This window comes from Hemitrygon akajei, chromosome 20 (assembly GCF_048418815.1).
Source record: "Hemitrygon akajei chromosome 20, sHemAka1.3, whole genome shotgun sequence".
Lineage (NCBI taxonomy): Eukaryota > Metazoa > Chordata > Chondrichthyes > Myliobatiformes > Dasyatidae > Hemitrygon > Hemitrygon akajei.
The window spans coordinates 72,424,682-72,446,191 of NC_133143.1; the positions used below are offsets into that span (position 1 = coordinate 72,424,682).

General features: G+C 41.4%; 1 protein-coding gene across 1 annotated transcript in view; it reads right to left on the bottom strand.

Moving 5' to 3' along the window:
* klhl7 (kelch-like family member 7) overlaps nucleotides 1-21,510 on the bottom strand; it is a 59,261-nt gene that overhangs the window by 14,141 nt on the left and 23,610 nt on the right. Inside the window, exons 8-9 of the mRNA XM_073024604.1 lie at nucleotides 15,602-15,842; nucleotides 10,014-10,215 (exon numbers count right to left, since the gene is read on the bottom strand). Of these exons, the coding sequence (XP_072880705.1) occupies nucleotides 10,014-10,215; nucleotides 15,602-15,842 (443 nt within the window). The remainder of the gene's footprint in view (nucleotides 1-10,013; nucleotides 10,216-15,601; nucleotides 15,843-21,510) is intronic.

Below are 21,510 nucleotides of genomic sequence, written 5' to 3' on the forward strand. Positions count from 1 at the left end.
ATAAGTCTCTTCCAACGCATTTTCTTCAAAAGAGTAATTTGATTCTTCAGAAATTTTAGAAAGTCCTTATCAGATAATGCAGTTGAATTAAAACACCAGGATCTGTTCATATGAGTGAAACCAGGAAGATTTAAAGATAGAAATACAGTCGGACACAGCTATTACTTTATATTCAATGGATCGAACTAATGGAATCATTTGACTATCAATAAAAAAAATAATCAATCCTAGTATAGGAATGATGGACATGAGAGAAGAATGAATACTCCCTTTCTGCTGGGTGAAGAAAACACCAGACATCAACAGTATCATATTTCATTCGAAAGGATTTAATAAATAAAGCTGATTTATTAGGTGTGGCTAATTTAAGAGAAGAACGATCTAATACTGGGTCTAGCCAACAATTAAAATCTCCTCCCATCACTAAAGAATAAAACCTCAAATCTGGCAAGAATGAAAAGAAACGCTCAAAAAATCCTGGGTCATCCACATTGTATTTACACATTAGCAAATACAATTAATTTATTATCTAGTTTCCCTGACACTATGACAAATCGCCCATTAGAGTCACAGACAACCTTGTGTTGAACAAAAGAAATTGTATTATCTATAAAAATCAAGACTCCTCGAGATTTTGCTCTGAATGAAGAATGAAATTGTAGATCCCCCCCCCCCCACCGATTAAAAAGGCATTCATTATCACAGCTACGTACACCCATTTCTTGTAGAAAAATAATGGGGGCCCTTAACTTTTTAATATAAGCAAAGATCTTACTCCGTTCCACAGGATGATTTAACCCTTTCACATTAAAACTAAGTAATATTTTGCTCCATTTTAAATTCTAATTAACAAAAAAGTTAAGAGATCTGAGCATAAATTATTAAATCCAAAAGACAGACCATAAAATAAGGTACTCAAACAGAAAATTTGGATGGTATCCCAACCCAGCTTCCAGAAAATAAAGAAAAAAAGAAACCCCACCCCTCCCCTTCCCAAAGCCAAAAAAGCTGGCCAAAGGACAACAGGCATGCTAACCCTGAAAACAACCCTCCCCAAGGAATCCTGCTGGCAAAACTCCAAAAACATTTGTGGTTATGTTCCTACCCAGACAAAACAGAGAAAAAACTTAGATCAAAAATCCAAAACATAAGAGAATTCATTTTAACAATTTCAAAAGAAATATAGATATAAAAAAACTCACAAAAAAGAATAGTAAAAAATATCAAATATCTAAAAAAATATATAAACGGTCAAAACGTGTTTATTAAAAACTTATTCTGTCCAACATTAAAAAGGTAATTGCTCTTGTAAGAAACATAACGCAATTAATCTTCTGCTTCCAAAAACTTTTGTGCAAGTTTAACCGACCCCAGCCATTTCCACTCACCATTTTTCAAAACGATTCTAAGATGTGTGGGGAAACAAAGGGAGGGCTTAAACCCTTTCTTATAAAGCAGCGATATGACCTCTTTATACATGACATGTTCAGCCATAACCTCCGGTGTACAATCTTCCACGAATCTAATTATCTTCCCATTGAAATCAATCATTCCAACTCGACAGGTATGTTGGATTAAAAGCTCCTTAGTGTGAAATTCATGAAAACATGACTGACCTGGGACGCTCTCCTGCCTTTGGTTTGGGGAGCAGTGATTGATGGGCGCTGTCCAACTTAGGGACAGACGGCAATAAATCAGGGAATAGCTGCTTCAAAAAAACTTGCAAAGAACTCCATGGGGTGGGCACCTTCAATTGATTCTTCAAGACCCAGAATACGTAGATCGTTCCTTCTACTTCTCAGGTTGGTAATCTTCTTTGTTAATTTTTCATTAGATAATGATAATTTTTTGCAACACTTACTCATGTCTTCTAAGTCTGCTTCCAGTAACGACAAAGCTTCTTTATTCTCTTTAATTTGCTTTTCATGTTTGATTAAAGTTTGTTGAATAGCGTCCAACTTGACATTAAGATGTTGAAATTCCTCAGAGAGTTCTTTGCTTTTTAAGGAACTCTCCAATTGATTCCAAAGTAGTTGGAGTCTTCTTTTTCTTTTGCAGAGGCTTTCGTCTTTCTCAAAGACATATTAGAGCAATATTAAGATTTATAATAAGGTTTCAAAAAACTGGTAGTAGGAAATAAAAAGATAGGTAAGATAGCAGCAAATTTAAAAAGATGTTACCCCATTGGCTGCCAGCAGGGTTCTCCTAAACTTCTCTTAAACATTAAATCGAGCTTGCATGCACCACTTGCATTGGCAGCTCATTCCACACTGCTGTTTTCCCTCATGTTCCCCTTAAAACATTTCACCTTTCACCTTTATCCCAGTTGTAGTCCTACCCAACTTCAGTGGAAAAAGCATGATTGCATTTATACCCCTCAATTTTATATACCTCTATCAAATCACCCCTCAATCTTCTACATCCCAAGGAATACAGACCTAACTTGTTTAATCCTTCCTTATAACTCATGACCTCCAGTCCCTGTAACATTTTCTCTGTACTCTTTCAACCTTGTTGACATCTTTCTCAACAACATCTTGACATCAACCTTGTTGAGATTCAGTTGGGAGAAGTGCGCAGATGCAGTAGCTTGTCATCGTGCAAGGTTTAAAAAGCAAAGAGTTTCTTTCAGCGGGAGATTCGATTGGGAGAAGCAGATGCTGTAGCTTGGCATCATGCAAGGCCACTGAGAAGGTTCCAGGACAAAGAGGAGACACTGCCTAGCAGAGCGGTCATCTGAGTAGTAGGGCTTGGCAAAGATGGGCCTCTACAAATTTGTTCCTCTGAATCCCTTGGACTATTGGATGGTCTATAATATAGCCCAACTAACATGGTCATACCTTTCTGATTCCTCAGTTTCACTCATTAATCAAGTCGTCAACTTTTATTGTCATTTCGACCATAACTGCTGGTACAGTGCATAGTAAAAATGAGACAACATTTTTCAGGATCATTGTTTACATGACACAGTGCAAAAAACTAGAATGAACTAAGTAATAAAAAAAAGAGGAAGCTATACTACAGACCTACACTGGACTGCATAAAGTGCACAAAAACAGTGCAGACATTACAATAAATAATAAACAGGACAGTAGGGCAAGGTGTCAGTCCAAGCTTCGGGTATTGAGGAGTCTGATAGCTTGGGGTAAGAAATTGTTATATAGTCTGGTCATAAGAGCCCGAATGCTTCGGAGCCTTTTCCCAGACGGCAGGAGGGAGAAGAGATTGTATGAGGGGTGTATGGGGTCCTTCATAATGCTGTTTCCTTTGCGGATGCAGCGTGTAGTGTAAATGTCCGTGATGGCGGGAAGAGAGACCCCGATGATCTTCTCAGCTGACCTCACTACCCGCTGCAGGGTCTTGCGATCCGAGATGGTGCAATTTCCGAACCAGGCAGTGATGCAGTTGCTCAGGACGCTCTCAATACAACCCCTGCAGAATGTGATGAGGATGGGGGGTGGGAGATGGATGATGGTGGGAGATGGTTCTCCAGTCTGTCCTGACTGTACACAATCACAAGTTTCCCTAACTAGTAATGCTACCTCTCCCCCTTTAATGCTCTGTCGCATAAAAAACAATGGAACCTTGGAATATTGAGCTGACAGTCCTTCCCCTTCTGCAACCAAGTCTCACTAATGGCTCCAATATCATAATTCCATGTGTTGATCCATCCTGGGCTCATCTACCTTCCCTACGATACTTCTTACATTGAAATATACGCAGCTCAGAACATTAGGTGGACCATGCTCAACCTTCTGATTCTTGACTTTGTCTGAGGTCTTAATAATATGTCACCATAACTTCTCCAGTATCTGTTCTGACACTCTGGTTCCCATCCTCTGCAACTCTAGTTTAATCCTGCCCATACAGCACTACCAAACCTTCCTGCTAGGATATTAGTCCCTTTCCAGTTCAGGTCCCACTTCCCTTGGAAGACAGCCAATGATCCAAAAATCTTATGCCCTCCCTCATACACCAACTCTTTGGCCATGTGTTAAACTGTATGATGTTCCTATTTTGGGCTCACTAGCATGTGACATGGATAGCAATCCTGCAATCACAACCATGGAGGTCCTGTACTTTAACTTAGCACCTAACTCCAAGAACTCACTTCGCAGAACTTCGTCACTCTTCCTAACAATGTTATTGGTACCTACATGGACCACAACCTCTGGCTGCTCACTCTCCCACTTAAGAATCCTGACGACTCTATCTGAGATGACCCAAACCCTGGCATCCAGGAGGCAACCTACCAATTGGGAATCTTGTTCTCATCTGTATAAAGATGGCGACGCGACACAGCTTGCAGCGGCCACTCCGGAGCTGATTATCTGTTATTTGTTAAGTGGGGTGCCGTGCGCAATCATAATCGATTGAAAACTGACATGGGAGCACGGAGGAACATCGGGAAATCTCCAGGAAGACCTTCTTCGCTGCTGTGAGGTTCGGGACTCTGCTGGGAAGAACAGGCCCCCAGTCCTTGGGGTCGCGTTGCCGATGGCCGTTGGCGGGGCCTTTTTAATACGCTCGGCAGAGGATGGTGCTCAGAGAAGCTGTGCTGGAGGGGATGGTCGTCGGCTCAGAGGTTCGACAGACTCGGAGTCCGTTGCGGTCAGGTCGCTTTTGGTGTGTGCTGCGTCTGCGAGGCTGAGTCGGGCGGCACTGTGGAAGTCCATAACGGGGGTATTCCCTTTTGCCGCCGGCGTGGGGTGGCAAGTCTGTTGGGACCCTGGGGACTTCTGGAAACTGTGTGGTGATATCTTTTGAACTTATAGTCCTTTAACATCTTTGGACTATTTTTACTGTGCTCATGGTCTGGGTTTTTTTTTTTATCAATTATGCTATTGTTTGAACTATATGTTGTAATTATGTGGTTTTGTGCAGGTCTTACTTTTTGGTCTTGTTTGTCTGGTGGATTTGGAGCTCCTTTCCGGGGAATGCGCTAAGACGGTAGCGCAATATTAATACGCAGCAGCCTCTCCGGACTCTGGATTGGGGATTGCCAAACGTTATGTGGATTTTCTGGTGTAGTCTGTTTTGTCATATGCTTTTGTGATATCATTCTGGAGGAACGTTGTCTCATTTTTTAACTGCATTGCATTTGTGGTTTCTAAATAACAATAAACTGAATCTGAATAACCTCCTTTCTGTTCCTCTAATAAATAAATCCCCTATCACCACAGCTTGCCTCTTCTCCTCCTTCCTTTCTGAGCCGCAGAGCTGGACTCAAGTGCCTGACCACACTGATTTTTCTCTGCTAAATCATCCCCCGCCCCCCCCAAAGTATCCAAAGTGGCATATGGGTACTCTACACTGGCTGTTTAACCTTGTATCCATTCCTGTCACTCAGTCTCCTGTTCCTGCACTGCAGTGCAACTACCTCACTATACGTCCTATCTATCACACTCTCAGCCTCCCGAATGATCCTGAGTTCATCCAGATCCAGCTCCAACTCCTTAATGTGGAGTGTTAGAAGCTGCAGGATGCACTTCCAGCAGGTATAGTCTGAAGAGACACGGGAGGTCTCCCTGCCTTCCCAAATCCTTCAAGAGGAGCATGGCTAGCATCCCTGATCTAACTGTGCAAATATAAAGGAACACAATAAATATAAGAGCATAAGACCATAAGCCACAGGAACAGAATTAGGCTATTTGGCCCATTGAGTCTGCTCTGCCATTTAATCATGGCTAATCCTTTCTTTTCCTTTCCCCTCCTCAACCCCACTCCCCAGCCTTCTCTTCATAACCTTTGACACCATGTTCAATCAAGAACTTATCAATCTCTGCCTTAAATACACCCAACAACCTGGCCTCCACAGCACATGTGGCAACGAATTCCACAAATTCACCACCCTCTGGCTAAAGAAATTTTTCTGCACCTCTGTTTTAAAATGGACGCCGCCCCCTCCCCCCCCATCCTGAGCATGTGCACTCTTGTCCTAGATTCCCTCACGTGGGAAACATCCTTTCCATATCTACCATGTCTAGGTCTTTCAACATTCGGAAGGTTTCAATGAGATCTCCCCCTCATCCTTCTAATTCCAGTGAGTACAGACCAGGAGCTATCAAATGTTCCTCATTCTTGGAATTATCCTTGAGAACCTCCTTTGGATCCTCTCCAATGTCAGCACATCTTTTATTAGATGAGGAGCCCAAAACTGTTCACAGTACTTAAGGTGAGGCCTCACCAGTTCCTTATAAACCCTCAAGATCACTTCCCTGCTCTTGTATTCTAGACCTCTTGAAATGAATGCTAACTTGGCATTTGCCTTCCTCACCACCGACTCTACTTGCAAGTTAGCCTTTAGGTTGTTCTGCACAAGGATTTCCTATGCATCTCAGATTTTTGGATTTTCTCCCCACTTAGAAAATAGTCTGCACATTTATTTCTTATAATCTCCTCAAGGAATTCCAACAGGTTTGGCTGGCAAGATTTTCCCTCAAGGAAACCATGCTGTCTTTGTCCTACCTTGTCCTGTGTCACCAAGTACTCCATAACCTCAGCCTTAGCAACTTACTCCAACATCTTCCCGACTACTGAGGTCAGACTAATTGGCCTATAATTTCCTTCCTGCTGCCTTCCTCCGTTCTTAAAGAGTGGAGTGTAATTTTCCAGTCCTCTGGCACCATGCCAGAGTCCAATGATTTTTGAAAGATAATTTCTCATGCCACCACAATCTCTAACGCTACCTTTTTCAAACCCTAGGGTGCAGTTTATCTGGTTTGGGTGACTTATGCACCTTTAGGTCTTTCAGCTTTTTGAGCACCTTCTCCTTTGTAATAGTAAATGCACTCACTTCTCTTCCCTCACACCCTTCAACATCTGGCACACTGCTAATGCCTTCCATAGTGAAGGCTGATAAAAAAATACTCACTTAGTTCATCTGCCTTTTCCTTGTCACCCATTATTATTTCTCCGACCTCATTTTCTGACAATTCTATATCCACTCTCATCTCTTTTTTTTTATTTTTACATACTTGTAAAAGCTTTTGCTATCCACTTCGATATTGTTTGCTAGCTTGCCTTCATATTTCATCTTTTCCTTCCTCATGAGTCTTTTAGCTGTTCTCTGCAGGGTTTTAAAAGCTTCCCAATCCTCTGGCTTCCCATTAACTTTTGCTTTGTTGCATGCCCTCTTTTTTGCTTTTACATTAGCTTTGACTACCCTTGTCAGCCACTGTTGTACTATTTTGCCATTTGAGTACTTTTTCATTTTTTGAATACATCTATCCAGCACCTTCCTCATTTTTCTCAGAAACTCACGCCGTTGCTGCTCTGCTGTCATCCCTGTCAGCATTTTCTTCCAATTTACTTTGGCCAAACCCTCTTTCATACCACTGTAATTTCCCTTACTCCACTGAAATACTGCTAGATCAGACTTTACTTTCTCCCAATCAAATCTCAAGTTGAACACAATCATGTTGTAGTCACTGGTTCCTAAGGGTTCTTTTACCTTAAGCTCCCTAGTCACCTCCGGTTCATTACATAATACCCAATCCAGTATAGCTGATCCCCTAGTTGGCTCAACAACAAACTGCTCTCAAAACCCATCTCTTAGGCATTCAGCAAACTCACTCTCTTGGGATCCATTACCAACCTGATTTTCCCAATTGACCTGCATGTTGAAATCTCCCAAGACTTCCATAACATTGACCTTTTGACTCACCTGTTCTATTTCTTGTTGTAACCTGTGGCCCACATCCCAGCTACTGTTGGGAGGCCTGTATATAACTGTCAGCAGATCCTTTTACCTTTGAAGTTTCTTAACTCAACCCACATGGATTCAACGTCTTCCCATCCTATGTCACATCTTTCTACTGATTTGATGCCATTCTTTACTGGAGGAGCCACACCACCCAATCTGCCTACCTTCCTATTCCTCCAATACATTCAGCTTCCAATCCCTTATCTGAAATTCTGAAATCCAAAAAGCTCCGAAAACTGAAGCCTTTTCCGTTAACAGCTGATGTCACTTAGGTGTGACATGGCAGCACTAGCAGAGGCCACCAGGCGTCAGTTGTGACTCAGCGCTTGTACTGGTTACACGTGCATTTGCTGTTCACTGATATTTTGTGCTTACTGTTGACTGTGTTTAATTTCACTGTGAAAATGTCAATAAGAGCTGCAAATACTCCTATGGGTAACAATGAGAAAATGAGAAGGAAGCATCTATCATTATCAATAATGCAGAAAGTGGAGTTATTACAGAAGCTTGATTGTGGTGTGTCTGTGCGGCGTCTTACTGAAGAATATAGTGTAGGAACTACCACTATATGCAATTTAAAGAAACAGAAAGACAAGTTACTGACGTTTTATAGTGACAGTGATGATCTACATTTATTCCAATAAGTCATTTACCATGTGTTTGATTCGGTTCATTTGAAGCTGTATATTTTTAATGTTTTATTGAATGTTTTTGTTGGAAATAAAATATTTTTGTCATTATTCCTTAAACAATATAGTATAACTATTTACATAGCATTTACATTGTATTAGGTATTATAAGTAATCTAGAGATGATTTAAAGTATACGGGAGGATGTGCATAGGTCTAGTGCTCCGCCGGGTCCTGAAGTCCACCCGCACTGAAACAGGTTAAATAAGGGACTTAAGCATATGTGTTTTTTGGTATTCGCGGGGGGGGGGGGGGAGGGTGGATTCCCAGAACCAAGAAGGAGGGATTCTGAAATCCAAAATGCAACTGGTCCCAAGGGTTTTGGATAAGGGATTGTGGACCTGTACAATCCTTCAGCCATGATTTAGTGATGGCTACAACATCATACTTGATAATTTGTAATAGTGCAACATGATCCACCTTATTTCTTATACTTTGTGCATTGAGATATAACACTTTGAGTACAGTATTTGCTACCCTTTTTGATAATAATTTTATGGTCTTATAAATAAAGTGGAGGTTAAACTTACTAGCAGAATTTTTCGCCTTCTCTCACTCAAGCCTCCTCTTGCTTGAAGAGTTAAAGCCGCAAATAACCACTCTAACACTGTTCACTCCGCCTTCTCCTGCTTTATTATATTTGTTCTCACCAATCAATCCCAATCACTGTCTGGCCAATGCTCAAAAAACCTTTGTTGAACCTTTTAAGATATCATCCATTCCCATTGCTAAACCAATACTGCAGAATCCTATTTTTCAACCATTGTTACCTTCAACCTTCCATTAGTTTTCTGCTTTCACTTCCAGGTTTGCTTTTCTATTTTCAGAAGTTTATTAGAAGCTATAATTGGAAAACTTAATTATAATATGGTTCTCAATTAACTATGCTTGTAAACTCTCCGCTAAAGAGACTTCAAAAGACATTAATACAATCTTATACACTGAAGGCACAGGGGCTGCAAATGCTAGTGTCTGTAATAATAAACAACCTGCTGGAGGAATTCTCCTCTATGCTGGCCATCTTGGCTCTTCACTCTCAGTCCTGATGCAGAGTTTTGACCCAAAATATCAACAATTTATTTCCTCATACTGGTGCAATGAGTCTGCTGAGTTTCTCCACCAGAATCTTTGTTGCTTAATTTTATACATGCCAACTTTCTTTTGGAATGTCATCAACATTCGATGCTAGTACAGAATGCATTTTGTATGAGAACTTGAGTTCAGAAATTAGAGAATGGTGGGTGTGTGGAAGGCACTGCCGCTGACAATGGTGGAAGATTGGTATCTTAGATTGGTACTTGGAGCTTAGAAAAATAGAAGGCTAAGCAGTAGGGTAATTCTAGGCAGTTTCTAGAGTAGATTACATAACTGGCACAACATTGTGGGCCGAAGGACCTGCAATGTGCTGTAGATTTCTTTGTTTTATGTAATTAACCTTACTAATCTAAGGCAGGAGGAATTTCAATCCATATTGATTGCTATTAAATACTGTGACAAATAAAAATATTACACTTTCAAAACATAAATTTGTGTTTTAAACTAAATTAGTAGGTAAACATAATGAAAAATATTTACAAACCATAACATAGGATAACCAAACTACTGTCATTGACACTTACGACTCTGTTGCAGGGTTGTATACTTCACAGGAGCTTAAAACTCTTCCAGATACATTGTTGCCTAAACTTCCACCACACACATAGATTAGTCCTTTGGCTTCCACCATACCATGACTGCATCGAGGTGTCAGCATACTGGGTTTGGTATGCCAGTTCTCTGTTCGGGTATCATAACATTCAAACAGATACAAAGCAGAGTTTCCTGCACCAAAAACACAATAATTAGAAGGATTTGCATCACTACTAGGTCTAAGGGTAGTGATCTAGTAACCACTGTAACCTAGCAACCTATTCTACTGTGACATGTTTACCAAGAGGTTCCAGATCAAATTACCCTTTACGAGATTAACTAGCTCATCAGAATGTGACACATTGGTCCCAACACAATGCAACTGAATGTCTTCTGTGCAACTGAACCATACTGATTCAGTAACTCATCTGTAACATACAATTGGGAGTGTTCGGAAACCTGCTATAACTTTTCTGTTTTCAACAAGGATATATTGGCTTTGGAAGCAGTGCAAAAGAGGTTCACCAGGTTGATTTCAGGGATGAGGAGGTTAGACTATGAGGAGAGATTGAGTCGCCTGGGACTGTACTCGCTGGAATTCTAAGAATTATGAAAGGGATAGATAAGATAGAGGCAGGAAAGTTGTTTCCACTGGTAGGTGAGACTAGAACTAAGGGCATACCCTCAAGATTCAGGGGAGTAGATTTAGGAGGGAGATGAGGAGGAACTGCTTTGCCCACAGAGTGGTGAATCTGTGGAATTCTCTGCCCAATGAAACAGTGGAGGCTACCTCAGTAAATGTATTTAAGACAAGATTGGATAGATTTTTGCATAGTAAGGGAATTAAGGGTTATGGGGAAAAGGCAGGTTGGTGGAAATAAGTCCATGGGCAGATCAGCCATGATCTTACTGAATAGCGGGGCAGGCTTGATGGGCCAGATGGCCTACTCCTGCTCCTATTTCAATAGCACAGCACAGTAATAGCAGAAGTTTTGCTCCCTAAGTGGAGTATTGTTATATCTGAAAACCATATTGTGTTTATATCATTGTGAAAACCACACTACTGGTTTATTCTTCAAGCACTTTATAAAATTGTATGAAATTCAAATAATTTCAACATCAATGCCAGATTAAATTAGCACAGATCCCCAAATAACTAACATTTGGGGAGAACACATACAGAGGATTAAAAAAAAATTTAAAAAGATTTTAAAAAACTTTACAACTTACCTTGAATACAATTCTAGTTTTGAGAGTACCTACAACTCAATTGGCTTTACATTCTTCCCAGCAATGTACAATTTATAGCGCATCACCTTAACTGAGCCATTTTATCAAAAGTGATATACAAAAGGTGTTAACATTTTTTGGTCAAAATTACAGAGAAGGTTGTCTAATTCCTGATAGGTAATGAATAAAATTATGAACTACAAGGTCACAGGTATGCGCTAAATTAATTGATCTGCACAGATAAATCAATTACACTTATAAATAAAATTTATAGTAAAATAATTTTCCTCAATTTTCTTTATAAAAATAAACTAACTCAAGCCAGTTCTCAAGTCTTAGGGATTCTGTGTGATACAAGCTTGACAGTGAAAAGTACACTAAAACACATCTTTCACTTCAGCAATCACATTGGTATTCTGAAGGGAGGATAACACAATGCTGCCAGCATAAAAGCAAAAGAGAAGGTGCAAAAATTAGAGGGAATGTAGAGGACTGTGAAGCTCTTAAAAAACCAACAGTAGGCAACTAAAAGAGTCATAATGAGAGAAGATATGAAATACGAAAGTAAGGCAGCCAATAATATAAAAAAGGATACAAAATGATTTTTCTAATATACAAGGAGCAAAAAGGATACAAGAGTGGATGTCAGACTGTGTGAAAATGATGCTGGAGAGGTAGTAATGGGGGGACAAAGAAATGGTGGAAGAACTTAAATATTTTGTTTCACCCTTCACTGCGGAGGACACTAGCAGAATGCCAGAAATGTGAGAGTGTCAGGGGCCAGAAGCGAGTGTCATTGCTATTAATAAGTCAACTGGACAAGATCGACTACCACTAAATCCGAGGGTTCTGAAAGAGGTAGCTGAAGAGGTTGTGGAGACATAGTAATGATATTTCAAGAATCACTAGATTCTGGGATGGTTCTGGAGGACTGAAAAATTGCAAATGTCACTCCACTCTTTAAGAAGGGAGAAAGACAGAAGTAAGGGAATTATAGACCAGTCAGCCAGACTTCAGTGGTTGGAAAGATGTTGGAGTCTATTATTAAGAATGCAGTTTCAGGATACTTGGAAGCACATAAAATAGGCCAAAGTCAGCGTGGTTTTCTAAAGGGGAAATCCTGCCTGAACCTGTTGGAATTCTTTGAGGAAATCACAGGCACAATAGACAGAGGAGAGTCATTGGATGTTGTTTATTTGGATTTTCAGAAGGCAGTTGACAAGATGCCCCACAAGATTGCATAACAAGGTAAAAACCAATGATATATCCCATGGCATTAATAGAAAATTGGCAAACTGACAGGAGCCAAATTCAGAATAAAGGTGGCCTTTTCTGATTGGCTGCCAGTGATTAGTGGTGTGCTACAGGGATCTGCGTTGGGATTGCTTCTTTTCACATTGTATGTCAATAATTTGGATGAAGGAATTGATGGCTTTGTGGCCAAGTATGTGGCCGATACAAACATAAGTGGAGGGGCAGGTAGTGTAGAGGAAATGGGCACAGAAGTTGCGGATGGAATATAATCAGAATCATGTTTATCATTACCGGCATGCATCATGAAATTTGTTGACTTAGCAGCAGCAGTTCAATGCAATACATAATATAGAAAATAAATAACTAAATAAATGTAAATAAATAAGGAAATCAATTACACTATATGTATATTGAATAGATGAAAAATTGTGCAAAATCAGAAATAATATAGATTAAAAAAGTGAAGTAGTGTTCATGGGTTCAATGTCTATTTAGGAATTGGGTGGCAGAGGGGTAGAAGCTGTTCCTGAATCGCTGAGTGTATGCCTTCAGGTTTTTGTATCTTCTTCCTGATGGTAACAGTGAGAAAAGGGCATGCCCTGGGTGCTGGGGGTCCTTAATGATGGACGTTGCCCTTGAGACACCATTCTTTGATGCTCTGGGTAACTTGTAGACTACTACACAAGATAGAGCCGACTAAATTTACAACCCTCAGCAGCTTCTTTTGGTCCTGTGCAGAGCCCCCACCCCCCATACCAGACAGTGACGCAGCCCGTCAGAATGCTCCCCACGGTACATCTATAGAAGTTTCTGAGTGTTTTTGTTGACATACCAAATCTCTTCAAACTCTTAATGAAGTATAGTTGCTGTCTTGCCTTCTTTATAACTGCTTTGATAATATTGGGAGCAGGTTAGGTCCTCAGAGATCTTGACACCCAGGAATCTGAAACTGCTCACTCTCCACTTCCAATCCCTCTATGAGGATTGGTATCTGTTCCTTCATCTTGCCTTCCTCGGTCTACAACCAGCTCTTTCATCTTACTGACATTGAGTGCAAGGTTAGTGCTGCGACAACACTCCAACTAGTTGGTGTATCTTGCTCTTGTACGCTCTCTCATTCTCCATCTGAGATTCTACCAACAATGGTTGTATCATCAGCAAATTTATAGATGGTATTTGAGCTATGCTTAGCCATATAGTCATGGGTATAGAGAGATTAGAGCAGTGGGCTAAGTACACACCCCTGAGGTGCACCAGTGTTGATCGACAGTGAGGTAGAGATATTATCACCAATCTGCACAGATTGTGGTCTTCCGGTTAGAAAGTGGAGGATCCAATTACAGAGGGAGGTACAGAGACCCAGGTTCTGTAACTTCTCAATCAGGATTGTGGGAATGATGGTATTAAATGCTGAGCTATAGTCAATGAACAGCATCCTGATATAGGTGTTTGTATTGTCCAGGTGATCCAAGGCCATGTGAAGAGCCACTGAGATTGCGCCTGCTGTTGACCTATTGTGGTGATAGGCAAATTGCAATAGGCCTAGGTCCTTGCTGAGGCGGGATTTCAGTCTAGTCATGCCCAATCTTAATTGAGAGATATTCCAGGTCTGGTGGGCAGAGTTGGGACAGCACTGATAATATTTGTGCAATAAGAGGAGTGGATCATGAGGCATACTCCTCCACCTTTGCTTTTGAGACTATAGATCCTGATGGTGTATAGTAAACCCACTGATCTGAATCGCTGCATCCGGTATGGAAGGGGTTAACCAGGATTCCGTGAAACAAAGGACACACGTGGTCCCAAAAGATTCAGCACCTTAGCTCTGAGATCATTGATTACGTCCCCGGAAGTAATAATGTGGGGAAGTGTATGATCATGCATTTTGGTAGAAGGATTAAAGGTGTGGACTATTTCCTAATTAGGGAGAAAATTCAAAAATCAGAGGTGCAAAGGGACTTGGGAGTTCCTGTGCAGAATTCCCTGAAGTTTAACTTGCAGGTTGGAGTCAGTGGTAAAGGTGGCAAATGCAATGTTGGCATTCATTTCAAGAGACCTAGAATACAAAACAAAAACAAGGATAGAACGTTGAGGCTATATAAGGCATTGATTAGACTGCACTTAAAGTATTATAAGCGGTTTTGGTCCCTTATCCAAGAAATTATGTGCTGGTAATGCAGGGGGTCCAGAGGAAGCTCATGATAATGATCCCAGAATAAAAGAGTTAACATGATGCAAGGAGCGTTCGACAGCTCTGGGCCTGTACTCACTGGTGAATGGATGCCGGGGGGGGGGGGGGGGGGGGAGTGGGGGGTAGTGGAGAAGTTGAAATCTCACTGCAACCTATCAAATATTGAAAGGTCTGAATAAAGTGGATGTGAGTTGTTTCCTCTGGTGGGGGAGTCTAGGACCAGAGGGCACAAATTCAGAATTGATGGAAATTCATTTAGAAAGGTGGTAAATTTGCGGAATGCATTGCCACAGACAGCTGTGCAGGCCGTCATTGGTGCTCCCCTCCCCCTTTCTTTCTCCCTAGGTCTCCCATCCCAGGATCCTATCCCTTCTCCAGCTGTTTCCCTTTTGCCAATCACTTTTCCAGCTCTTAGCTTCACCCCACCCCCTCCTCTCTTCTCCTATCATTTCGGATTTCCTCCTCCCCCTCCTACTTTCAAATCTCTTACTATCTTTTCTTTCAGTTAATCCTGATGAAGGGCTTCGGCCCAAAATGTCGACTTTACTTCTTCCTATAGATGCTGCCTGTTACACCAGCATTTTGTGTGTGTTGCTTTAATTTCCAGCATCTGCAGATTTCCTTGTGTTTGTATCTGATCCAGTCCACATTTACCACTCAAACAGATAGTCATCTAGTAAACAACTGCATGATAGCATGTAAGAATACATTCCCAAAATGTTAGGCAGAGATTTTCAGGCAGTGATAGTGAAGCAATGATGTATGCTCAAGTCAGTTTAATGCATGATTTGGAGAGCTGCTTTTCTTGACCTCTAACCAGTGGATCCTGTTGAAGTGGCTTGAAAATATTGTTGCACAATGTGTAAATAGAAGTGGCATTGAATAAAGACACAGCTAACTTACCTACTTCAGAGCCTCCAGATGTGTAAATCTTGCCCTCTGCAGCACATGCAGCAAGACTATCACGAGGTGTTGGAGGACCCAGCTTAGAATACCAACTGTCCTTAACTACGTTGTAGCAATCCATCCGTTTGATGGGAAAAAGCTGTGAACCACCCAGTATATAAACAACGTTGTCCCAGAAGACACAGGCTGCATCTCGCCGTTTCTCAAATGGACAACGAATGTCCATCCAAGTATAATCCTGCAAGAAAGGATGGTAGGGTGAAGTAACTATGGTTGATAAGGGAAGTAAAACATTTCGTCAAGAGGATGAAGAAAGTATATTTAAGGTTTAAGAAGCAAAATTCAGACATGGCTGTTGATGATTATAAGGTAATCAAGAAGAAACACAAGAACTTTGGCAAGGCCTTTATTAAGGTCCTGCATGTGAGGTTGGTCAAGAAGGTTCAGTCGCTTGGCATTCAAGATGAGGTAGTAAATTGGATTAGATATTTTTTGGGGAGAAGTAGTACATAGTTGCCTCTCTGATTGGAGGCCTGTGGCTAATGGTGTACTGCAGGGATTGGTGTTGGGTCCGTTGTTGTTTGTCATCTATATCAATGAATTGGATGATAATTGACAAACTGGATCAGCAAATTTGCATGTGTCACCAAGATTTGGGGGGGGGGGGGGTGGGCAGCATACAGGACAGCAAGGAAGGCCATCAAAGCTTGCAGTGGGATCTGAACAGCTGAAAAACAATGGGCAGAAAAATGTGAGATGGAATTTAATACAAACAAATGTAAGGTGTTACACTTCGGGAGGACAAACCAGGGTAGGACATAAAGCTGAGCAGTAGGGCACTGAGGAGTGTGGTAGAACAGAGGGATCTGGGAATACAGATCCATAATTCCTTGAGAGTGGCACAGGCAGATAGGGTCATAAAGAAAGCCTTTGATGCATTGGCCTTCATAAATCAAAGTACTGAGTACAGAAAATGGGATGTTATATTGAAGTTGTATAAGACATTGATAAAACCCAATTTCTAGTACTGTGTGCAGTTTTGATCTCTACCTACCTACAGGAAAGATGTTAATAAGATTGAAAGAGTGCAGAGAAAATTTAAGAGGATGTTGAACTTGTGGACCTGAATTATAGGGAAAGGGTGAAAAGGTTAGGACTTCATTCTCTAGAGGGTAGAAAAATACAGAGATTTAATAGAGATATACAAAATTGCAAGGGGTGAAGACAGAATAAATGCAAGTAGGCTTCTTCCACTGAGATAGGGTGAGACTAGAACTAGAGGTCATAGGTTAAGAATGAAAGGTAAAATGATTAACAGGAACATCTTCGGGGGAACTTCTTCACTCAGAGTGTGACAAGAGTGTGCGACAAGCTGCCAGTGGAAGTGGTGGGTGTGGGTTATATTTCAACATTTAAGAGAAATTTGGATAGGTACATGGATGGGAAGAGTGTGGAGGGCTATGGTACAGGTTGATGGGAATAGGCAGTTTAAATGGATTAAGCATGAACTAGATGGGGCGAAGGGCCTGCTTCTGTGCTGTACTTTTCTATAATTCTGACTATTGATCAAGGATAAAAGAGGAAACATGTGCCTGAGGTCAGAGAAGGTAGGAAAGGTCCTTAATGAATACTTTGCTTCAGTATTCACATGAGAGGAACCTTGACAAATGTGATGTCAGCGTAGAACAGCTAATGCACTGGAACAAATCAAGGTAAAGAACTAGAGTTGGAGTTTCTAAAAAAAAATACAGTGGATTCCCATTAATTGGGCCATCAGTTAATCATGGCAACCATTTATTTGGGACGACTCTTAAAGAACAAAAACTAATTGAGAAAAAAGCCCTTCATGTACTTAAGTTACAATGCTGCTCAATTGGGGCAGAAAACTGTTGCCAAATAGCTTCTAACTAACTTGACTGGCCGTTAGACACTACACCGAGCTTAGAGCAAACAGTTTTTAAAAAGCAAGCGAGAAAATCTGCAGATGTTGGAAATCCAAACAACACACACAGAATGCTGGAGTACCTCTGCAGGCCAAGCAGGATCTATGGTAAACAGTACAGTTGATATTTTGGGCCGAGACCCTTCATCAGGACTGGAAAAAAGATGAGGAGTCATAATAAGAAAGTGGAGGGAGGGGAGGAAGAACCACAAGGTGATAGGTGAAACCAGGAAAAGGGGAGTGGTGAAGTAAAGAGCTGGGAAAGTTGACTGGTGAAAGAGATAGAGGGCTGGAGAAGGGGGAGTCTGACAGGAGAGGACAGAAAACCATGGAAGACAGACAAGGCAAACAAGCACCAGAGGAAGGAAGTAGGCAGATAAGGAGATGAGGTGAGAGAGGGAAATGGCATGGGAATAGTGATGGGGAAGGGGTCAGTTGTGCATTACCAGAAGTTCAAGAAATCGATGTCATTGCCCTCCGGTTGGAGGCAAGAATATAAGGCGTTGCTCCTCCAACCTGAGTGTGGCCTCATCGTGACAGTATATCAATGATATCATGGACTGACATGCCGGAATGGGAATGTGAAGTGGAATTAAAATGAGTGACCACAGGGAGATCCCACTTTTTCTGGTGGATGGAGCATAGGTGCTTGGTGAAATGGTCCCCCAATCTGCCTTGGGTCTCACTGATATACAGGAGTGTCAGATGCGTGTGTTTGTTCCAAAAGCAGTTATTTTTGTCACTGCTAATTGGCAAGAAATAAACAGTAAGACCATTCAGAACTGTTTTGCTCAATGTGGTTTAAAGCACTGAGGCTTGGAGATGCCAGAAACAGCTGGGAATGAAAATGAAACAATTTCACTACTTCAAGTTTGAAACTACGAAGAATGTAGCACAATCATCTTGAACGTTACAATGAAAATGATGATTTGGAAGATGCAATCATTGTATGTAGGCAGTCCATTACCTGCACTAGGTGGCTGTGCTGATTTTGTTCATTTACAGTCAAAGGAACACAGCAGCATACCATCGACAACTACTGTATTGGGAACTAATATGGTTTTATAGTACCGTAGTAGTATTGGTAGTGCTCTAATTTGTCCTGTATTACCAAATATAGTAAATGGCTGTTGTGCATTCTTCTGCCAGATGTTGGGAGTCCTAGGAGACCCAGCACCACATAGGGGCTAGAGAAATAATGACAGTGTACAAGGAGAAGGCAGATGAACTAAATGAGTATTTTGCATCAGTCTTTACTGTGAAAGACAGCAGCAGTGCGCCAGATGTTGAAGGGTGTGAGGGAAGAGAAGTGAGAGCAGTTACTATTACAAGGCAGAGGTGCTCAAAAAGCTGAAAGATCTAAAGGTGCATAAGTCACCCAGACCAGATGAACTGCATCCCAGGGTTCTGAAAGAGGTAGCAGTAGAGATTGTTCAGACATTACTAATGATCTTTCAAAAATCATTGGACTCTGGCATGGATCCGGAGGACTGGAAATTTGTAAATATCACTCCCTCTCAGAAAGGAGGAAAGCAGCAGAAAGGAAATTATAAACTGACCTCAGTGGTTGGGAAGATGTTGGAATAAGTTGCTAAGGATGAGGTTATGGAGTACTTGGTGACACAGGACAAGATAGAACAAAGTCAGCATGGTTTCCTTATAGGAAAATCTTGCCTGATGAACCGGTTGGAATTCTTTGAGGAAATTACATGTAGGACAGATACAGGGGATGCAGTGGATGTTGTATATTTGGATTTTCAGAAGGTCTTTGACAATGTGCCACATATGAGGCTGCTTACCAAGTTAAGAGCTCATGGTATTACAAGAAAGTTACTGGTATGTTTGGAGCATTGGCTGATTGGTAGGAGGCAGTGAATGGGAATAAAAGGATTCTTTTCTGGTTGGCTGCCAGTGAGTAATGCTGTTCCACAGGGGTCAGTGTTGGGATCACTTCTTTTTATGCTGTATATCAATGATTTAGATGATGGAACAGATGGCTTATTGCCAGGTTTGTAGATGATACAAATTTTGGTGGAGGGGCAGGTAGTGTTGAGGAAACAGGAAGGCTGCAGAAGGACTTAAGACAGATTAGGAGAATAAGCAAGAAAGTGGCAAATGAAATACAATGTTGGAAAATGCATGGCCATGTACTTTGGTAGTACAAAAAAAAAGTACAGACTATTTTCTATATGGGGAGAAAATCCAAAAATCTGAGATGCAAAGAGACTTAGACATCCTTGTGCAGAACACCCTAAAGTTTAACTTCCAGGTAGAGTCAGTGGTGAGGAAGACAAATGAAATGTTAGCATTCATTTCAAGAGGTCTAGAATACAAGAGCAGGGATGTGATGCTGAGGCTTTATAAGACATTGGTGACGCCTCACCTCAAGTATTGGGAACAGTTTTGGGTTCCTCATCTTAGAAAAAGTGTGTTGGCATTGGAGAGGGTTCAGAGAAGCTTCATAAGGATGATTCCTGGAATGAAAAGGTTATAATACGAGGAACATTGATAGCTCTGGATCTGTATTTGCTGAAATTTTGAAGGATGAGTGGGGATTTCATTGAAACCTTTTGAATATTGAAAGGCCTAGACAGAATAGATGTGAAAAGTGTGCTTCCTATGGTGGGGGAGTGTAGGACGAGGGCACAGCTTCATAATAGTGGGATGTCCATTTGAAACAGATATGAAGAAATTTCTTTAGTCAGACGGTGGTAAATTTGTGTAATTTATTACTACAGGCAGCTGTGGAGGCCAGGTCGTTGGGCATATGTAAGGCAGAGCTTGATAGGTTCTTGAGTGGATATGGCATCAAAGGTTACAGGGAGAAGGCTGGGGAGTCGGACTAAGAAGGGAAATAAAGGATCAGCCATGAACAAATGGCGGAACAGACTCAATGGGCCAAATGGCCTAATTCTGCTCCCATGACCTATAGCCCTCTATTTTTTTGGAGCTAGTTTGCTAGTGCTGCTCCGGGTGGTTTAAACTAGATTTGCAGGGGGAGGGGAAACAGAGTGCTAGAGCAGATAGTGAGGTGGAAGAGGATAAAGGTCATGCAAGAGCTGCAAATATAGTGCACAGAGTAAAGCCAGATCTAACATAAAGAGGCTTTGAGGAAAGAGAAGCAGAATAAAGGGTGTAAAGGTAGTAAGGTAGAAGGGCTAAAGTGCATGTACTTCAATGCAAGAAGCATCAGGAACAAAGGTGATGAACTGAGATACATACATGGAATTATGATGTAGTGGCCATTACAGAGACTTGGCTGGCATCAGGGCAGGAATGGATTCTCAATATTCCTGGATTTCTGTGTTTTAAAAGGGATAGAGAGGGGGGGAAAGGGGAGGAGGGGTGGCATCACTGGTCAAGGATACTATTACAGCTACAGAAAGGGTGGGAAATGTAGCAGGATCCTCTTTTGAGTCAGTATGGGTGGAACTCAGGAACAGGAAGGGAGCAGTTACCCTATTGGGAGTATTCTACAGGCCCCCTGGTAACAGCAGAGACACTGGGGAGCAGATTGGGAGGCAGATTTTGGAAAGGTGCAAAAATAACTGGGTTGTTATCATGGGCGACTTTAACTTCCCTAATATTGATTGGCACCTGATTAGTTCCAATGGCTTAGACAGGGCAGAGTTTGTTAAGTGCATCCAGGACGGATTCCTGTCACAGCATGTTGACAGGCCGATTGGGGGAATGCCATACTAGATCTAGTATTAGGTAACGAACCAGGTCAGGTCACAGATCTCTCAGTGGGTGAGCATCTGGGGGACAATGACCACCGCTCCCTGGCCTTTAACATTGTCATGGAAAAGGATAGGATCAGAGAGGACAGGAAAATTTTTAATTGGGGAAGGGCAAATTGTGAGGCTATAAGGCTAGAACTTGTGAGTGTGAATTGGGATGATGTTTTTGCAGGGAAATGTACTATGGACATGTGGTTGATGTTTAGGGATCTCTTGCAGGATGT